General features: G+C 37.6%; 1 protein-coding gene across 2 annotated transcripts in view; it reads left to right on the top strand.

Annotated features, from left to right (window-relative positions):
- Positions 1-19,133, top strand: part of CENPF (centromere protein F) — an 80,804-nt gene extending 61,671 nt beyond the window's left edge. For both annotated transcript variants that reach the window (XM_037823881.1, XM_037823873.1), the window contains exons 13-20: positions 218-3,064; positions 4,330-4,482; positions 7,489-7,665; positions 7,994-8,155; positions 8,946-9,108; positions 10,340-10,816; positions 12,294-12,472; positions 18,007-19,133. In XM_037823881.1, the coding sequence (XP_037679809.1) occupies positions 218-3,064; positions 4,330-4,482; positions 7,489-7,665; positions 7,994-8,155; positions 8,946-9,108; positions 10,340-10,816; positions 12,294-12,472; positions 18,007-18,210 (4,362 nt within the window). In that variant the 3' untranslated portion in view covers positions 18,211-19,133. The remainder of the gene's footprint in view (positions 1-217; positions 3,065-4,329; positions 4,483-7,488; positions 7,666-7,993; positions 8,156-8,945; positions 9,109-10,339; positions 10,817-12,293; positions 12,473-18,006) is intronic.
- Positions 19,134-20,487: the final 1,354 nt, after the last annotated feature.

Raw genomic sequence — 20,487 nt, 5'->3', positions numbered from 1 at the left:
TGCCCGTAGAGGAAACCTACAGAATGTTTGTTTAATTGTGTTGAACACTTGAATGGAGAGAGAGGGGTGTGTGGTAGAAAATATGCCATTTGACTTTAATCATTAAGAGAATGTGTTTAGCAGAGGGAAGAAGCTGATTTCTATAAAATAATAAGTCTATATTCTATCTTATTTCTTGAAAAATGACTTGCATTCTTGTTATATGTTACAATTACAGGCTATTCGGGGTGGAAATGATAGCTGTGATGTTCAACAATCAGAAAGATATACTCTAAAAACGCCTAATGAAAGAACATCAAAGCATGACATTCATCAGATTTGTGGACAAGCTGTTCAGCAGGACTTGAGTCAAGAGACTGAGAAAATACCTGAGACTGGTGCACTTTTAGGAGAATGGCCTAAGGAGCAGTCTTTGGAAACCAATTGTGAAACTCTACTGGAAGACAAAACCCAGGACTGTTCAGAATGCATTTCTGATTTGTCATTTTCTGGTCCTAATACCTTGGTACCTATGGATTTTCTGCAGAATCAGGTAACCATTCAGAATCTCCAACTGCAGGTAAAAGAGACATCAGATGAGAATTTGCGATTGCTTCACATCATAGAGGAACATGACAAAAAGGTTGAAAGTTTGCTAAATGAAATAAAAGAGTTGGACTCAAAACTTGATTTACAGAAAGTACAACTAACCACCAAGATGGAAGCATGCATAGAATTGGAAAAAATAGTTGAAGGTCTTAAGAAAGAAAAATCGGAGTTAAGTAAAAAATTGGATTCCTTCTCTTGTGATAACCAGGAGTTATACCAGAGAATAAAAACTTTGGAAGGCCTCAGTTCTAATTTAGCATTAGGTACAGATAAATTGTCAGATGAAGTTATTGAAGATGATGTAGCCAAGATGAATGACAACTGGAAAGAGAAATTTCTTGATGTGGAAAATGAGCTGAAGAGAACCAAGTCCGAGAAAGCAAGCTTTGAGCATCACGCCCTGTCCATGGAAGCGAAATTGGAGATAGTTCAATCAGAAAAGATAAATTTAGAGAAAGACAATGAAAATAAGCAGAAAGTTATAACATGCCTGGAAGAAGAACTCTCTGTGGTCACAACTGAGAGAAACCAGCTTCATGAAGAATTAGATACGATGTCAAAAGAAAACAAAGAATTGGATCAGATGTCTGAAAAGATGAAGGAAAAAATACAAGAGTTTGAATCTAATGAAGGTCACTGTCTCCATCACATTCAAGTGGTGGAAGCTAAGGTAAAGGAGAAAACAGATCTCCTTCAGACTTTGTCTTCTGATACAAGCGAGCTGTTAAAAGATAAAGCGGATCTCCAGGAGCAGCTGCAGCATTTGGAAAGAGATTCACAGGAACTGTCTCTGGTTAAAGCTGAACTGGAAAACCAAATTGGAAAATTGAGTAAAGAGAAAGACTTGCTCGTAAGGGAATCAGAAAGCCTGCAGTCCAAATTGAGTGAATCAGAACATGAAAAGCTAAACCTCTCCAAAGCCTTGGAGGTTGCATTAATGGAGAAAGGTGAGATTGTAGGGAGACTGAGCTCAACACAAGAGGAAGTGCATCAGCTAAGAAATGGCATCGAGAAGCTAAAAGTCCGCATTGAGGCTGATGAAAAGAAGCATCTCTATGTCTCACAAAAACTAAAGAAAAGTGAACATAAAACTGATTTGCTTAAGGATAAAGTTGAGAACCTTGAAAGGGAATTGCAGATGTCAGAAGAAAACCAAGAACTTGTGATTCTTGATGCTGAGAATTCCAAAGCAGAGGTAGAGACTCTAAAAGTAAAGCTAGAAGAGATGGCCCAGAGCCTGAAAGTTTTAGACTTAGACCTTGACACGGTAAAGTCTAAAGAAGAAAGTCTGACAAAACAACTAGAAGAAAAACAAGGTCAAGTGTCTGAATTAGAAACATCACTCTCTTTATTTAAAGGTCTACTAGAAGAAAAAGAGCAAGAGAAATTACAGATAAAAGAAGAATTTCTGACTGCAGTGGAGTTGTTTCAAACACAATTGAAGGAGCTAAATAAGGAAGTAGCAGCCTTGTGTGATGACCAAGAGAACTGTTCAGCCAAAGCACAGAGTCTGGACTCACCAGCTGAAGAAGTGTGTCAGCTGAGAAATCGTATTGAAAAGCTGAAAGTCTACATGGAAGCAGATGAAAAGAAGCAGCTCCATTTCTTAGACAAACTGAAGGAAAGTGAGCAAAATGCAGACTTGCTTAAGGATAGAGTTGAGAACCTTGAAAGAGAACTAGAGATATCAGGAAAACACCAACAGCTTGTAATACTTAATGCTGAGAATTCCAAAGCAGAGGTAGAGACCCTCAAAATAAAAACGGAAGAGCTGGCCCAAAACCTGAGAGATTTGGAATTAGACCTTGTCACTATAAGGTCAGAAAAAGAAAATCTGACAAAAGAATTACAAAAAGAGCAAGGACGAATATCTGAATTAGAAACATTAAATTCTTCACTTGAAAGTCTACTGCAAGACAAAGAGCAAGAAAAAGTACAGGTGAAAGAAGAATCTAAAATTGCAGTGGAGTTGCTTCAGACACAATTAAAAGAGCTGAATGAGAAAGTAGCAGCTTTGTGTATTGACCAAAAGACATATAAGTCTAAAGAACAGAATCTGAGCAGTCATGTAGACTATCTTGAACAAGAGAGGGCTCAGTTACTACAAGGGCTTGGAGAAGCCAAAAACAATTATATGATTTTGCAGTCCTCTGTGGATGGCCTCATTCAGGACGTAGAGGATGGCAAACAGAAACTAGAGAAGAAGGATGAAGAAATCGGTATACTAAAAAATCAAATTCAGGACCAAGAGCAGCTCACCTCTAAACTGTCCCAAGTGGAAGGAGAGCAGCAACTTTTGAAGAAGCAAAAAACAGAACTGGGAAATCTGACAGTGGAATTGGAGCAGAAGATCCAAGTGCTGCAATCCAAAAATGACACTCTGCAGGGTACCTTAGAAGTGCTGCAGAGTTCTTACAAGGATATAGAGAATGAGCTTGAATTGACCAAAATGGAAAAAACTTCCTTTGTTGAAAAAGTAAGTGGCTTGACCTATTTACATTTAAATATGTAGTCATGAGGGAGGGAAAACCACTTTGTCAAGTATGTTTCCTTTTAGTCAGTTTTGCTTTATTGTACCAAACTTTGTATAGGCTTGACATTTGTGGGAACTTCAACTGTTGGGGCACTGAGTGTGCTCCAGCAACAGTGACTTTCTCTGCTGTGATACATGGTTACATGGGACTCTCCTGTGGATTGGCCCAGATTTTTAATGTGACACCTTGACATAGGAGAGACTTTGGGCTATGCGCAGTTCCAAGTTCTAATTATATTTCCTTTGCTAACAATAGATTGTAATGGTAGTATCTTCATATCCAATTGAGAACTACTGTAATAGAGAGTATGACAGACACTAGTTAGGATGAGAAAGTGCAGGAACCCTTTGGTCAGAATCAGAACCCTCTGTTGCTGCCCCCCCGCCCCCCCTCCCCTTTTTGTTCTGCCTTTAGGAAAAATAATTATTAAAGATACTGATATAATTGTTATCAACAAGATGCTCCTGGCTTCCAGGGTATATCCTGGGGATTTCTTGCTCTCTGCCCCTCTTTTTGTACCTTCTTTTTGTGCAATCTCCTATTTTGTTAGCCGATGATTAAAGGCAAGATCTGCAATCCAGAGGCTCAATTATTAAAGTGAACATCTACAAATTAAATTTTTGCCGAAGAAATATTAAAAGAAAAAGACAGTGCCCAGAAAATGCTGTTGATCATAACTCTGTATCTTCCAAGAATTTCAGGTTTATGTACAGCTTGCAAGAGATGGTAGTGACTGTAGAGATGATTAGACAATCTATACCAGGCTGTTTCGACTTCAGGGGACAAATGCAATCAATAGAGCTTTAACTAGTTTTAGCTAATCATAGCTATGTTTCTTGCACATTAGTAGGGCCATGGGGAATTAACAGAGATCTCAGAACACATAAAAATCTTAAGCTGCCTCATACAGTATTCTCTGATGTTCAATATAAAATAACTTCATGAAGGATTTCAAGATTTAGTACTATTATCTTTCCTTGTCATTCCTTTATTGCTGTTGTCTAATAAACCTTTCCTGAGGAGAAATGGTAAGCTTACTAGTAGGTTTTGAGAATATTAGTTGAGTGGATTAGTAAAGTAAGGATTATCCAGACGTGATTTTATTTTTCAAGGCTAAAATAAATGTCATGAATATTTTGTACCTGAATGATTAATTTGATTCAAACAATCAACCATAAGCAAATCCTAATGCAAGATTAAATTTCAGGTAAACACAATGACTGTGAAGGAAACTGAGCTGCAGCGGGAAATACATGAGTTGGAACAAAAAATGACAGAGTTGAAAGAAGAATTTAGTGGAGAAAAAAATAGGCTAATTGAAGAATTAAACTCAGTGTTGGAAGAAGCAAAGAGCAGCAAAGTAAGTTTCTCAATGACAGATCTGTTACACCGATAATTTATTGTGTGTTCTCCTTGTTTGTTTGTTGTTGTTTTGTAAGACCTATAATGTTTCTTTAGCTTTTGAAAGAAAATAGCCTGAGTTTTTGTCATGTTAAGAGTCACAGTATTCTCAGACATCCAGCACTGTTATGGTCTTAGAAGAAGTCATGAGAAGCCTCTGAACACATGAAAATACATGAAGTCTTTATTATTATTATTATTATTTTAAATTTTTCATAGAAAAGAACCCTTGTACTATATTAACTCACATTAGAAATTGATTTCATGCAGTTTCAACAGGTATATCTGCTTTCCTAGCCTGCCACAGATTATAAGCCAGAATGCTGTTAGAGACAGATGGACTGACAGTTGCTAAGAACAAAATAAGAGATAGAAGGGAAGTCACAGTAAAATGTAAAGTTAGAGCAGTTTGGGGGTGCTACTTTAGAACAGGATTCATGTGGTAATTCTATGGCATTTGGGCTGTGGTTTTGATAGAAGCCATGGCTAATTCATGACCTTTCTCCAGAACCTCTTAACTTTGGGCCTTAGTCACCTATCATTTAGGCAGAGCTGGCAGATGAAATGAAACCCATTTGCCAAACCTGTTTAAATGGTTAAACATTCCTATATCTTTACAGCCCTCTGGCACCTTAGTCCCTAAGTTTCACTTAGAAAAAGACAGAAAAAGGAAAGATCGTCATGATTGTGATCCTGAATAGTCACCCACAGTTGAAATACTAGCATTCTTATTTATTGTTATAATAATAACAATAATATAATACCCTGTATGAGGAATCAGGAAGATTTGTACTATTCTTTAAATACAATATTTAATCTAGTTAAAATGGAGGAAGTTTTGCCTTTAATCTCAGTAATCGACTTAATGGAATTTTCTGACAATGTCACATAGGAAGGAGTTTCTGTGAATGATATTTGAGTAGTGCATCATCTGAAATCTCCCTTGGTACTGAAAGATTTGGGACTATCCCTAAGTATATCATTATTTGTGTATCATTTATAGACTCTAGTAGAGAAAAAGTTAGATGTTCAACCTCAGTTACATACATATGAATGTGTTAGTTTGCAATGACTTTATTTATTCATTTATTCTTTCTATAAATAATAAACACTACTGTGCTCAGGGGATAGAATGTTGAACAAGATAGCTACGGTTCCTGCACTCATAGATCTTGCAATGTAGACACACAATAAATAATTAAAAGGGGAATGTATGAAATAGTCATAAACTGGTATGTGGTATAAAGGAAACAAATAGGTTTCCTCAATGAAGAATAATTGGGGAGCAGGTTATGTGGGGGGTAGGGAACAATCTAATCTCAATGGGGCAGCTAGAGTATGCCACCTGCAGGATGAGGGCTAAGCTATAGCACAAAGAATAGTGCTGAGGAAGGACCCTTCCAAGTCTAGAGAGCTACATGGTAAAAGTCTTTTTCAGAAACTGAAAGGAAGCCATTGTGACTGGAGCTGGAGGGAAAATGACATGAATAAAGATTGGAGAGGCAGGAGTGCCACGGTAAAGAATTATAATAAAACCTAAAGTGATACTGAATACATAAACCTGGGGTTGAGAGCAGAGGCTTAGGAAGGAAATATTCAATTTGGTTCTTTCAGCATATAGATAGTGTTTTAAATTATGGGGAGGGGAGAATATACAGGTAGAGAAGAGAAGGTGGCTCTGGGCATAGCCCAGAGGCTCTCCAGCATGTGAGGTGAGATGGACAAGGAGGGGCCAGCAAAAAAAACTGGAAGACTTGATGAGGCAAACCAGGAGAGTGTGATTTTCTAGAAGTCAAGAGTGGAGGCTGTCTCAAGCAGGAAGGAGTGGTCAGTAGCATCAAACACTTTTTAGAGGTTGAGTGAGATGTGGACTGAAAAGTGTTCCTTGGAGTTAGTGACATGGAGGCTATGATGAAGTTTGACCATGAAGGGGAGCCCAGAAGTGGAGCAATACCTGAGACGATGGGAGGGGTTTTAGAGGTTTTATAGAATATGACACATTGCTATGTTGGCAGGAATGATCCAGTAGAGAGGTAGGGCTTAACGATGGAGGAGAGAAAGCCAAGTGACTCAAGGATCAGAGCCTTGAGAAGGAGAAAGAGGGGGACATTGGGGTCCAGAGCACAAAACAAAGGACTGGCCTTGATATATATTGAGAGAGAAGTATCAAGAAGGAAAGAAAAGATGGGGCAGTTGTGGATAGGTTCATGGATTTGGTTGTGGGGAAATGAGTGAGCTCCCAGACAATGGCTTCTCTTTTCTGAGTGAATGAAACTTGTATGTTCGTTGGAGAGTTGTTGGGGATTCGAGACAAGAATAACCAAGAAATAGTCATCTCAAGAATGGGAAAGGAAAGAGAAATATAATGAGGCTGCTATGCAGTACTGAGTGACCTTCAGAGGTTTCTGTGAGTTTCCCCCAGAAAGAGCTATTTGGGGTGTCAGGCATGGAGAGACAGATGCATCCCTTGTGGTTTTGCCAGCCCTGCACTATAAAGGGAGAGAGGAGCAAGAGTTTGAGGGCATTTGGGAGGAAATTCTTAGAGCAATATAGCATGGAATCTAAGTTGGTCAAGGAAGAAAATACAAATCTGGAGGGGACTGATGTGCAGGTGGTGGTGGTATTGATGAGGTCAAGGAATTACTGCAATGGGGGTACTTTTAGTGAGCTTGGAAATATAGGAGGGTATGGTCCCAGAGTGGTTTAGTTGAAATCAAGATTTCAGGGGTTCTCTGAGTCTTCTGTGAATGTGACTTTGAGGATGGTTGGGCTGGAGCAGAGAAAAGTGTCACTGGAGAAGAAGTAAAAATTTAAAGTGTATACAATTCTAAGGATTATAGCACTACACATAGAGATTTTGTTTTGTCAGTAAACTATGTATTTCCCTCAGTATTCAATGAGTCCTTTGAGATATACATCTAGGTTCTTAATTATTTTCCCATGATTTTATTACTTTTCTGTTTAGGTTCAATTGAAGGAGCTCATGTTAGAAAATAGTGAATTGAAGACGAGTTTGGATTGCTTACACAAAGATCAAATGGAAAAGGAAGGGAAATTAAGAGAAGAAATAGCTGAGTATCAGCTGCGACTTCAGGAAGCTGAAAAGAAGCACCAGACTTTGCTTCTGGATGCAAACAAACAGGTCAGATACAGGGTTTGGCTACTGAGGGAGCCGGAGGAGAAGTGTGTGGACCATGGTAATAAAGCATGTTTTGCAAGAAGATCAGTATTCTGAATTGTTGTTATGTTATTTGATCTTACTAAGGGTCACATCGTATTAACTTCACTGTCTACCCCAGTTACCTGAACACCTCTTAATTTATGATTTGAATAGTAGTATAATAGTAGCATAGTAGGAAAGTTGCTAAGACTCTGAAATGGTCCTTGGAACAGCAGGGTTTTTGTTTTGTTTTCCTTACCATTTTTTTTTAGCTGAGTCTCCTAGTTAAAGTAACATTTTTCTGCCCTAGCATGAAATGGAAATCCAGACATGTCAAGAGAAATTGGCTTCTAAAGAAGAATATCTTAGCTCACAGAAGTTGGAGGTAGACCTCTTAAAGTCCAGTAAAGAGGAACTCAATAATTCTTTGAAAGCTACCAACCAGATTTTAGAAGAATTGAAGAAAACCAAGGTATATGCACTCCTTATTACTTCATGACTTATGATGCTTCATACAGATAATAGTGGTTTTAATGGTATAGAATTATGTGCTTTCATTTTAGTTTTATGAAAAATTTTTGTAGTCAAAATATCATTCATCAGTTCTCTGCTGAGTTATTTTTTTAATATCAGTAAATGGTCCACAGTCCTTTATAGCTTGAATAAACTTTACCCATTGCTTAGTGAATTCTCTCAAGCTAGAGGATGTTAAAGACTTGTCAAGATGGATATGAAGATTGAGATACATAGCAGATTAGGGTAGGCCTCTCCAGCCATAGATAATCATTTGCTGGGCAATTCCAAAGTCTGGCTTGATTGATTGGTGTGTGACTATAAAATGAAAGCCATCTTAGGTATTAAAATCATTTCACAGACAAGATTACAAATGGGAAAACAAGTCTCTCACTGAGAATTTTTGACCCACTAAGAATATGTCCAGGGAATCCCCACCTATACTCCCCACCCCAGGTGTGATTCCCATTTGATAAACACAGACATGGTGGATACTAATAGTACATTATCTTAGGAACTGTGATTTATGAGTGTTGATACTAAGTAAGGGAGTGACAAAAACATTATTTTTGGGGAGAGGCTTGGGAAACCAAGGTGGAGTAGAGAGGGTGAATTTTTATGCATCTTTGTTCTGAATATAAAAATTCTTAAACTGACGATATAACTATTAATTATATTTCAAAATTATTTTCCCATATGCTTATAAAAAGAAATTCAAGGTTCTAAATGGAATTAATTTTGTTTCATAGATGGACAGTCTAAACTATGCCAATCGGTTGAAGAAGGAAAATGAACGAGCCCAGGGGAAAATAAAGTTGTTGATAAAATCCTGTAAACAGCTGGAAGAAGAAAAGGAAACCTTGCAGAAAGAGCTATCTCATCTTGAAGCTGCACAGGAGAAGTTAAAATCAGGTGAGCGTTAACAAGGAGTGGGGAGTGGTAGGCAGCAGAACAATCAGCAAAATTGTTTTCCAATAGTGAAATAATACAAGTATGGTTTCGTGGATAAGAAATGTTTTTTGTGCTCTGTTAAATTACTGAGTACTGATTTTCAGCAGATATCCATCTTCCAATTTCTGAATTTTGTGCTCAGCTTGAGATCAATATAGGATTCAGAACGAAGCCTGCATTTTGAAAAAAGAATTATGGCATCTTCTGTTCTCTATAATACATAAAAAAACTGGTGGTACTTTTTAGTAATGAGTCATTCCAAGAAGTTTGTCATGTAGATGTACCATTTAAGTAGTCTGTGTTAGAAGCAGACTGGCATCTGAGTTGGCCTAGGTAATTTATAGACAGCCGATTCTGGTTCTCCTTGGCCCATCCTCATGGGTCAACTATAGGTAAGGGATGGAGGCTATATTTTTGGATGTACAAGCAAAATATAAAAGAGAAGAAATGACAACTCCCCTTGTCACTTTCCTCCGTTTCTGCCCCCAGAGTGGACTGCTCTTCCTGTGCCGGTAGGTGATGGCAAGCTTAGTATGAGTGGCTCCCATGGAACCATGGCTTGGCAGGGTGGGCCAACAGTGTTTCCTGTTGGGAAAACAGCTCAGGATCAATTGGGGTTTGAAGGGATTCTTTCTAGTTGATCTAATGAAGCCATGACAGCTACCAGTTGACCAAGAGTCCACCTTTTATAGTGTTCCCTCAGGCCCTTGTCCATCAGAACCCCCATTAGCCTCCAGATGGTTTTCACAGTTTGTTTGGATTTAGCTTTATGACTAGTCTCCTCCTGTCTTCCAAAGCCATTACAATAGAGACTTCGTAGTCTTCACTTAGAGTACAAAGAATGGACAAGGGAAAATAGGATCAATTAATTCTTTTGATCTTATATGAGTGAATCTAGAAGAAAGTTTGATGGGTTGATTGAAATATGAGTTTGGGATTTTGTTTGATTTTATTTATTTAAGCTATTTCAATAAAAGTTGGGTAATCAATCTTGGTATATGTACCTTGCTATATGATACCTGTCAAGCAAGAGTCGTTTCAACTGTAAGAACACATACAGCTATGATACCTTCCTCCCCTTCTTCACCAGAGATGCCAAAGAACAGAGCTAAGATTATCTGCTTTATGATGCCCCATGTTAACTGGAGAAGCATCAAGTTACTTACCTATGATGTCTCACTTTTTTCGATAGGTACCATTGTGGATGCTAATGTAGATGAATTAATGACTGAAATGAAAGAACTGAAAGAAATTCTTGAAGAAAAAGCCAAGGAGGCAGATGAATACTTGGATAAATACTGTTCCCTGCTTATAAGCCATGAGAAATTAGAGAAAACTAAAGAGATGTTAGAAATACAAGTTGCTTGTCTGAGTTCTCGACAATCTAAACATAATCTTCAAAGTTCTCCTTCACCAAAGTCAGTTGTTCCAGGACCATCTCCAGTCCCTTCTGTGATTGAAAAGAAGTTATCCACTGGCCAAAATAAAGTTTCAGGCAAGAGGCAAAGGTCCAGTGGCATTCAGGGGAGTGATGGAGGATCAACGCCTTCTACACCAGAGACAATTTCTAAAAAGAGTAGAAAAGTGGTCAAAAGTGGTTATCACCCTGCAGAGGATGCCGAAGACATTGAGTTTCAGCCAGAGGGTCTCCCAGAAGTTGTGAAGAAAGGTATGTATAGTTTAAAAGCAAAATTATTTGTGCTCTTTTGAAAGTCCAGAATGTAAAGTTCATTCACATACAAAGAAGCAGAGCATTTATTTTCTAGGTTATTGTACAACAGTACTAATTGACTGTTGAAACAATAGTCCCCTTTTAAATTGGTAAGATATCCGGATATATATATATATATATTTTTTTTTTTTTTCCTTTCTGTCATAAGAGTGACTAGGATTTAATTACTTGCATCACAAAGAGCTGGTAGATTTGGAAAATGACTGTCAAAAACATGGTATTTCTGTGCTAAAAAATCCCCAAGTCAAGGCCACCCTTACAGCTTTCCTGCCTTTCGTCAGGCATTAAGATAGTATGTGAGCTGGAAGAGGGGACAGAGAATGCTGGCTCCCTCCCTGGAGCCATTTACCACTTTTTCTTTTTTTTTTTAGCCCAGTACTTGAAGTCTGACCCATGGGTGAGTGCTAGTGTCGAACTGTTCGTTACTGGTCCGTGACAAAAGAAGTATAGAAATTGAGAGTAAGAGCTTAGATATTTTCACAGCAGTTTGATACTGTTGAGACATTGAAGTCCATAATCATTTTTTCTATTGATTTCTTCTTATTATATTATACAAAAGTATCATTCCACAACAGATTGGAAATTACAAAAAAATCTAAACTTGTTCTTTACTAGTTCTTTGGTTCTTTAGATGTTTGAGAAGCACTATTGTGAATAAATTGTTAGCTCTTCTTCCAAATTGCTAGCTCTCCCTTTTTCTTTGCTGATTTTTATTTGTAGTTAATAAACAAAACAAAATGCTGCTTTACTTAGCCATTAATGCCTCTCTGGAGTCCGTGTGATATGCTGTCTTCACGTGTCCCTGGGATTGACTTTCCCCTCTTCGTCCTCAGAAATAAGGCCAGTTCCCTTTATGGGAGGAGACAATGTGAACAGAGAGTGAAATCATTCTGAGCAAAGCCATTCTCTTCCAAACTAGTCTCTAAATGAGGGTGGTCTAAACTGGCGGGAAAAGCCGCTTGAAGTAGCTCTTGCTATTTTACATTTTCTACCTTTATACAAAGACTGGCCTTTTAAATATTTTTTTCTTTCCATTTTTTCCTCTTTCTCCAACTCAAAATTTAACTGTAAGGCCTGCTGTTGTTCTTCAGATCTTAGGAAAATGCAAGGTAAATCATGCACATAGAAGAGGAAGCAGAAAACAATGTTTTTGTTAATGTTCTCCTTCTGCCTTTCCTATGGTGGGTCCTTATATGTCTAATAGAAGAAAACCTGTTAGTTTTTTATTCAATTTGATGACTCCTAGGGTGATTGTGACAATCCATTGGCCACTCTTGCTAGGATAAAGTGTTTTATGGTTACCTTTATCTTTCTTAAAACTTTATCTGATGAGTATCATTTCAAATGCAGGTAGAATTGGACTGATCTCTCTCTTGGAGTCTAGCAGTGTTGACAGTAAACTTTTTGCCCGTAGGATTTGCTGATATCCCAACAGGAAAGACAAGCCCATATGTCCTGCGGAGAACAACCATGGCCACCAGAACCAGCCCCCGCCTTGCTGCCCAGAAGTTAGCACTGTCGCCCCTAATTCTCAACAAAGAAAATGTTGCTGAGACCTCCAAACCAACAGCTGGTGGCAGCAGATCACAAAAGGTAAACTACTGTGACAGTTTATCTACTGTTTGAAATCCAGGAAATTACAATGTTATCTGAGCAAGGATTTGATAGGGCACCCTCTGACTCAGGATCTCATAAGTCTTTAAAGTCTGACCTTCTCAGTGTGGTATAAATAAGTCAGTAGTGATAAGAGTAGTAAGCAAATCTGAAGATAAACATTACATTATCCTGCTGCACAATCTTGTCCTTGACCGAATAGGCCACTTATAAATAGTTTGATTGGAAATGGCATTGTTATATCAAAACTCAAAAGATTTGTAAGAAAATTTCAAGCATTACTATGGACGGATTTGAAGCGGTCATTTTCCTTTTGGCCACAGGCATTAGTAATTGCTTGTTTCACACTTTGCCCTCTCATCCGTCTGCCTCAGCTGCTTATTCTTTCTTTTTATTAATCTTTTACTTTCCACAAAAAAACCCATGTTTTAGTAGATGTATAAAGAAAAGAATGCTGTTTATGTTTATGGATTTCTCTGTTTTGATTGTTGAGGACAAGGCTAGGATCTTAGTCACCTGTATGTGCCTTGCAAATAGCTCAGTAAATGATACTTCAAGTAAAGAGAGCATTTGCTTAACAGATCTTTACTCCTATTACTATAATCCATACCAACAGCTACCATTTATGTGTGCAAAAGTCTATGCATTTTATTTAACTCTCACATTTTATTTTCATTTTACTGAACTCACAGTAAGTGACATTATAGAAGGCTGAAGAAAGAGAGGACTCATAAAGATAGACCTCTCCTAGCCTCAATTCCTACTCTTTCAGTTTCACAATCTTGCTCATTTCACTGGACTAGTGTTTCTCAAACAGGAATATTTTTGGGAGTTGGTGGAATAGCTTCAGGAATTTTTAAAATTTTGTATTTTTACTTTAATTGCTCACTTGTCAAGAGTTTGATCTGGTATGTAATCTGATTATCTTGAACCAGGAAACAAAGCTTTGAAATTGTAGTAACCCCCGTTTGTGTAATGTAATAATTCTTAAGGGAACAGGCATGTGCCTTATTACTATTCTGGATATCAAAATACAAAAGCATTGGTATTTAGCTGCCTCAAAATAATAATGGAATTGCAAATTAATTAGTTTTTTGGATGTGTAAGAGCTATAAGCAGTAAGGAATAAGGAGTAAGATATAAACCCAGTATTAAATTTGTTCATAATACACATTATAATAAGAATGTTATTAATTCGGGGTGAGGAAGAGAGATCTGAGATTTTCTTCCACTCATTGAAATGGGCCCATCTATTATTTGTATTAGAAATCTTCCATCATTTTGTACAAATCCTCCTTTGCTACCACCACCGAATACACACACACACACAAACACAGTCTGCCTGTCTGTTCCTCACACACACACACACACTGGGATCAACTTTTGGAATTTGGCAAAAAAGGACATTGAAGAGTATATAGATCCTGACTTTCCATGACCATAGGAACAGCCACTTCCCCTTAAAGCCACTAGTTGTCCATAAAGGGCAAAGTTACAAAGCTTGACCAAAATTGTTAACTGCAGGATATCCACTGCACTGCTAAATAGGAGTCAGGTTCAGGTTCTGGTGTAGCTTGTGCCATTTCCTTAGATAGGTGACTTGGAGCCAATAAATTATTTGATTGACTCTTTTAAAATAGCAACCCACCACTCATAGGTAGTTCCCTGTACTTCCACTATCATAAGACAGTTCACTTTACTATAATTATTGCTTAAATATGTCATTCAATTTTCAGTATGAATTCTGTGAGGTTACCAAATATGGCCATTGTTTACGTGTGTCCTCAGTGTCTGATGCAATGTCTGACATCCAACAAATATTTGTTGAATGAGTGGAGTTGTTAATGTGGGTAACATCTTACCCTGCAGTAGCTTTATGAATAGATGCTTAAAGGCATATTAGAAAATCATTTATGAAATCACCACATGGGTCATTTTTGCTTCTTTTATGAGGAATTGATGATGAAAGCTGTTTGCATGTGTTGTTCAGACTTATTATCTAGGAAAAAGAACTTTGCACACTAGGGGGCCTGCTCTCCACACTGCTTGTGAGTCTGTTGAGTATGGAATAGTAACCATGGTTTCCTGTAGATTTGTGTTCAGTGCATTAGCTACAGGCCGTTCAGTAGGCATCAACAGTTATAAATTGCTGAGCAGTTTTGTACAGTGGTGCAAATGAAAGGGGAGGGGGGTTGTCCTCTTGAGAGCATGTTTAGGAGACTTCATGATTAGATTAAAGCTCTTCAAAATCTAGCCCAGGGATTTTTGATTTAATTCAGCATTTTCTGAGTTGCCCTGGAAAGTGCTTGCCTCATCTGTTAAGCATATCTCATCATTTAGTTTTAAAAATTTAGAACAAGGTATTGTTTCCTAAAGCAACTGCTGAGATATTCAAGATCATGAACTTTCCCTTGAAGTGATTGGCTGAGTTTTTATCAGTCATTTAGCAGGTTAGGTAAGGGTCATTCTCTATCTACTATGTCTCTGGGATAAATATGCCCAGGAGCTTGTTGTTTGCTGGGGACCAAGGGAGTCAGTGAATGAGTGTAGAACTAGATCTCCTGAACTGGGGTTTGGCAGTTAGTGCCAGAGGAACAGAGGACTGACTGGTCACTAAGTTGTAAATCTCCTCATGGATTATGCAACCAAAGTCAGCAGTTGAGTTGGGGGCCTGGTGTTCTTTCTGTTAGTGAAGTTCATTTTCACTGACCTGTCCACATACTGTCCTTTTCCCACTGTGACCTCAGACATCCATTTGTAAGAGAATTAGGGTGTGGATGCACTGCCTTCATTGTTTAAATACTTGGGCAATTTGAACTCCTCTGGTCATCAAGCAGTCTGAGGCTAACTAACCATCATGGGGATCAAATCCACAGTTTAAAACTGCGATCTATAATTTCCTCAATTCAGCGTCAGAGAAGATGAATCTAGAGATGAGAAGCATTAAATTGGGATTAAAAAAAAGTTTTACTGGCTCAAATTTTCTTTTCCCCCAATGATAGCGTTTTTCTTACAGTGAACCTAAAAATTTGGCACTTCTACATCTGATAGGTTCATGGGAAAGGCCTATCCTTGGTATCACTATTTCTATGAAAAAAAGAAAAGAAGAAAAAAAAAAAAAGAAAGAGAAAAAGAAAAAAAAAGAAAACAAAACTAAACAGTCAGTACCAGTAAAATTCTTTTTTTTTTCCCCTTCAACTTCACATGGGTGGTAATTTTCCATTACGTCCTAATCCTTCAAGGGCTGCTCTTTTTGAGTGTCCTGCACATAATCTGATTTGATGTACAGGGAAGCGTTTTAGTAATTTAATCTGTTGGCCAGATTCACTGTTTTTCTGTAATGAAAAGTATTTAAACTGCCTTTTAAAACCACATACTTCCTATGGAATGAATATAAGTGGAAAAATGATTTCCATTCTTTCTTCTTACTACTTCGGAAAGAGGTCCCTGGAAGTCACTTGCTTAGGGAGTGAATGATCTGTCATGTAGTTATTTCTCAGCATCTGTACTGGACGTGTATCGACTCTTGTTAAGAGCCCTTCCTTGTTTCTTTGAAAGATCTCCTTACTTGAATCTTCCACCATTGCCTTTAACTCTGGTTAAGAGAAGCTTTTCTACAGTTGTTCCCCTTTCTTTTTTTCTGACCCCATATCATTCTTCATTACTTTGTAAACCTCAAAAAATCTTGGCTCTGCCGGCCACCCCACTCTCTCACCTACTTCTTAAATTCTCACATTTTCTGAGAAGCCTCTTTCACTAAAAAAGGCAGGACATCAGCAAGGCAATTTGTGTTTTTCTGGGCTTTCATTGGTAGATAGCTGCCCTCTGCTGTAATCTGGATCCAATATGGAAACAAAACAATAACAATATAAAGAGAATGATTAAAAGTATTTATATGAGGAACAAGCCCCAGGTTTTTAAAATATTGTAAATAAAGCTTCTGCCCTATGAAGGTAAGTGGTATTATCCATTTGGATTATACTCATTTTGAATGATAGCAGTGGCTCAATTAGGACAAATGGAGGCAGGTTTGGGCTCTGACTTGCAAAAAAATTTAGAATAGTCAGTTCTCAGAATTTATAGAACATTTACTAGGAATGCACAGATAAATAAGACATGGCCTTTGCCCTAAAGGAGACTGATAACCTTCCGATCTGAAATGTCATGCTTGCCTTGGGAGAGAGTCTCTGGCCTTCAGAGGTTCATGGAAGGTTGTCAGATGACTGGTGAGGGAGGGTCCTTGACATCCTCCAAGCTTCTCTGTTAGATGGGGCCTGTTCTCAGGGAAGAAGAATTATTAAAACTGTACAACTCCAGAGAAAAAGAACTTAAAACATGTGCAAAGGACTTGAATAGACATTTCTCCAAAAAAGATAGACAAATGGCCAATAAGCACACGAAAAGAGGCTCGACATCATTAGCCTTGTGGGCAAATACAAATCAAAACCCCAATGAGATACCATTTCACACCCACTAGGATGGCTATTCTTTAAAAACAAAAAGGAAAATAACAAGTATTGGCAAGATTGTGGGGAAAATTGGAACCCTCGTGTATTGTTGATGGGAATAAAAATGGTGCAGCTGCTATGGAAAACAGTTTTCTTTGTAGCATTGTTTGTAATGGCAAAAACAAAACAAAACAAAAACAAAAAACCTGGAAATGACCCAGATGTCCTTTTCCAGGAAATTGGATAAAATAAAATGTGGTATATTCAAACAATGGAATTTCACAGCAATGAAAATGAATAAACTAAAGCCATATATCAACTGGGTGAACATCAGAAGCATATGGAAAATGACAAGCCACGGGAGAAGACTTTACTATATATCATTTATATGAAGTTCAAAACCAAGCAAAACTAATTCCGCTCCTTAGGTATATACCCCAAAGAATTGAAAGTAGGGTTGCAAACAGATACTTGTATACTCAAATTTGTAGCAACATTATTCACAAGACCCAAAAGGTTGAAACAGCCCAAGTGTCCCTCAATGGGTGAATAGGTAAACAAAATGTGACATATGCCTACAATGGAATATTATTCAGTCATAAAAGGAATGAAGTTCTGATCTTTGAAGACTTCATACTGAATGAAATAAGCCAGACATAAAAGGACAAGTATTGTATGATTCTACTTATATGAATTATCTAGAGTAAGCAAATTCATAGAGAGAGAAGATAGATTAGAGGTTACCAGGGGCTTTGGGAGAAGAGGGAAATGAGGAGTTATTATTTCATGGGTATAGAGTTTCTGTTTGGAATGATGGAAAAATTTTGGTAATGGATGGTGGTGATGGTAGTACAACATTGTAAATGTAACTAATGCCACAAAATTAATATCCTTAAAAATCATTAAAATGGCTAATTTTATGGTTTTTATAGATAGAAAGATAGATAGATAGAAATGTTACTACAATAAAATAAAAAAAAAATTGGTGAAGTAAGTGCTTTATTTTTCTTGCTGTAGAAATGTGAATGTGATTGAAACCTCTAACCAAAGATGTTTGTGTTCCAGGTCAAGGTTGCTCGACAGAGCCCAGCAGATCCAGGTGCTGTTGTTAGAGAACCCACCACAAGTTCTCTCTCGGTCAATAACCTTCCAGAGAGAAGTTCGCCTGACAGCCCCAGAGAGGGCCTGAGGGCCAAGCGAAGCCGACTTGTTCCTAGCCCAGCAGCTGCTTTCGAATCCAAGAGCAGCGAGAACTGTAGGGTCCAATAGAAGAGACCCCTACCTTATGTGCCAGGACCCCTGGGAAACGGCTGTAGTTGAATAGATGACAGTGAAACTGCAGGGGCTTTTCTGTAGTCAGGGGGTACTTTATCGGTGGGAAGAGAATTTCTTAAACATCTACAGATTTTGTACTCTAGATCTCCCATGTCTAAGTATTGGAAAGGTTTATTTTCCTCTCTCATAATGTAAGTAGTGCTGTGTAAAGCTTTCTGGGAAAATGTTACAATTGAATGGTAAGCACTATATAACAACTTCTATGTGTAGGTGGATTTTACCCCAAAATTACAAAAGACATTTTATACTTTCAATTAACAGCACCCAGAAAAATCTAAACATTTGTTTTATGACATTTCCTATGTAGAATGTTAGGTGTGAAATAGTTTTAGACCAAGAATTTCTTTGAGCTGAGTAACATGCAGGAAAACCATGTTACATGTTTTTAGGACTATATATATATATATACAAATATGTGTGTGTTCATCCTTCTCTTACAGAAGCTGTACGTATGTGTGTGGGGGGAGGGCGGTAAGGAGGTGTGTGTTGATTTCCAATTAGCCTGGAGCTTGCAGCCAGAGGTGTAGCATTTCAAGTTTCCTGTTATCGTGCTGTTTTTTCATTTGTTTGTTTTAAAGACCAATTTGTTGCAGTTCTTTGATATGTATTCTTACATCTGTTGATTTTGTATTAAAATGTGGCATGTTTTTCTAAAAAAAAAAAGAAAATTACCTTTCTTTTCTCTAAAAATGGTTTCAAAATAAATACATTATGAATATTGGTAGTATTGCTAACTTCAACAGCCTCTTATATGAGTAAAAATATTTGAAAAATATTACAGATCTTTCAACAAATGATATTAGTATATTTAATGAACCTATTCAATTAATTAAAAGACATAATTTGAACCATGGGTCATGAAGATTATATAATGAAAATATATGCCCTTCTAAGTGCTTAGTACATTGTACTCATTAAATTGTACCAGCAAGAATAAAAGCATGTTCTATTTTCTGGCTTATTTATTGATAGTAGGTTTTGAAAATATGCAGACATTATCAATTTCAAAGACATTTGCACAAGTACCTTGTATCCTTGTATCTGGTAAAGAAGTTTTCCAGGACATGAGCTAGTAAAAGATTGACATAATTTGCTTTTGGTTTTCAGTTCAGAATGATGCACAAATCTTGACAGATACCATCATTTATATTTTTAAATTGTCCTTTGTAATGTGGCCTTTACTGTTGGATAATGCTTCTGTAATACTAAGCTACTTAGTATTCATCTCCTGAAAGTGATATATCCTGACTTTTCTCCTATTTTTTCAGTTGCTTGGGGTTATGATCTGGTGCAATGTCCTTATCATAAATCATCCCAAGGCTGATGGCATGTGCTCAAGGGCATGGCCTGGAGTAGACAGTACTGGGATTTGGCCATCAGCTCTGTTGGCTGTCTCCAGTGTTTGGAAGATTCCACTCAATAGGCTTTGCTGGGTAGTGCATCAGGTCCTCAATAATATCTTCATTTTTTTTCTAGCTGTGTTGTAGCTGTTGCTTCTGTTAATAGTGACTACTTGGCATGCCTTGTATTTTCATAATCATGGAGAATTGTTTACAACCTTATACATGGGCATCCAGGACATGAAGTATTCTTTTCTTTGAGTTAACAATACTCATTATACTATGATTTGAGCTGCATGTGGGATGAAGTAAGTAAGCTACAGTCTCAACTCTCAAGTACCTTATACACTAGTTGAGTCACAAATAAAATCCTGGTTGATGAATTGTATGGGAAAATGGACTAAGTCCAGGGATCTGGGAATCAGATTTTCGTCTGTGCAATGAAGGGCTTGGTTGAGACTCTTGTTAAGAATTCTATCATCTTGAGCATTCTGTAGAAACTGAGATGACCCTTGTGTTATTAGCAGTTAGGAATCCAAAAGGGACTGCTTCCTCATTAAGAACGGAATAAAAGCAAACATTTACATGTAACCTGATTTCCCAGGAAAGAGTCTGTCCATCCATCTGTGCCCCTACTCATTTTCTTAAAGATCTATGTTTGAGTTTTCTCATTTGACCCCAATTTATTTGCTCTGTTGGAACTATCAAATTTTCACAGATTTGTTTGAAACTATAAAGAAGTCGGGATACTTCTTCCCAGGGGGCCTCTAAAACGAGGAGGGGAAACGTGTTCCGCCTCCCAACTGATTTGAATCTTCAAAGGCTTCTAACTACTCTCAGAGTGGTTCAGAACATTGATCATTATTTTAGA

Source organism: Choloepus didactylus, chromosome 2 (assembly GCF_015220235.1).
Source record: "Choloepus didactylus isolate mChoDid1 chromosome 2, mChoDid1.pri, whole genome shotgun sequence".
NCBI classification, from domain to species: Eukaryota; Metazoa; Chordata; class Mammalia; order Pilosa; family Megalonychidae; genus Choloepus; species Choloepus didactylus.
Note: the sequence above shows the minus strand (reverse complement) of the source record. Positions and strands in the feature narration are given on the sequence as shown.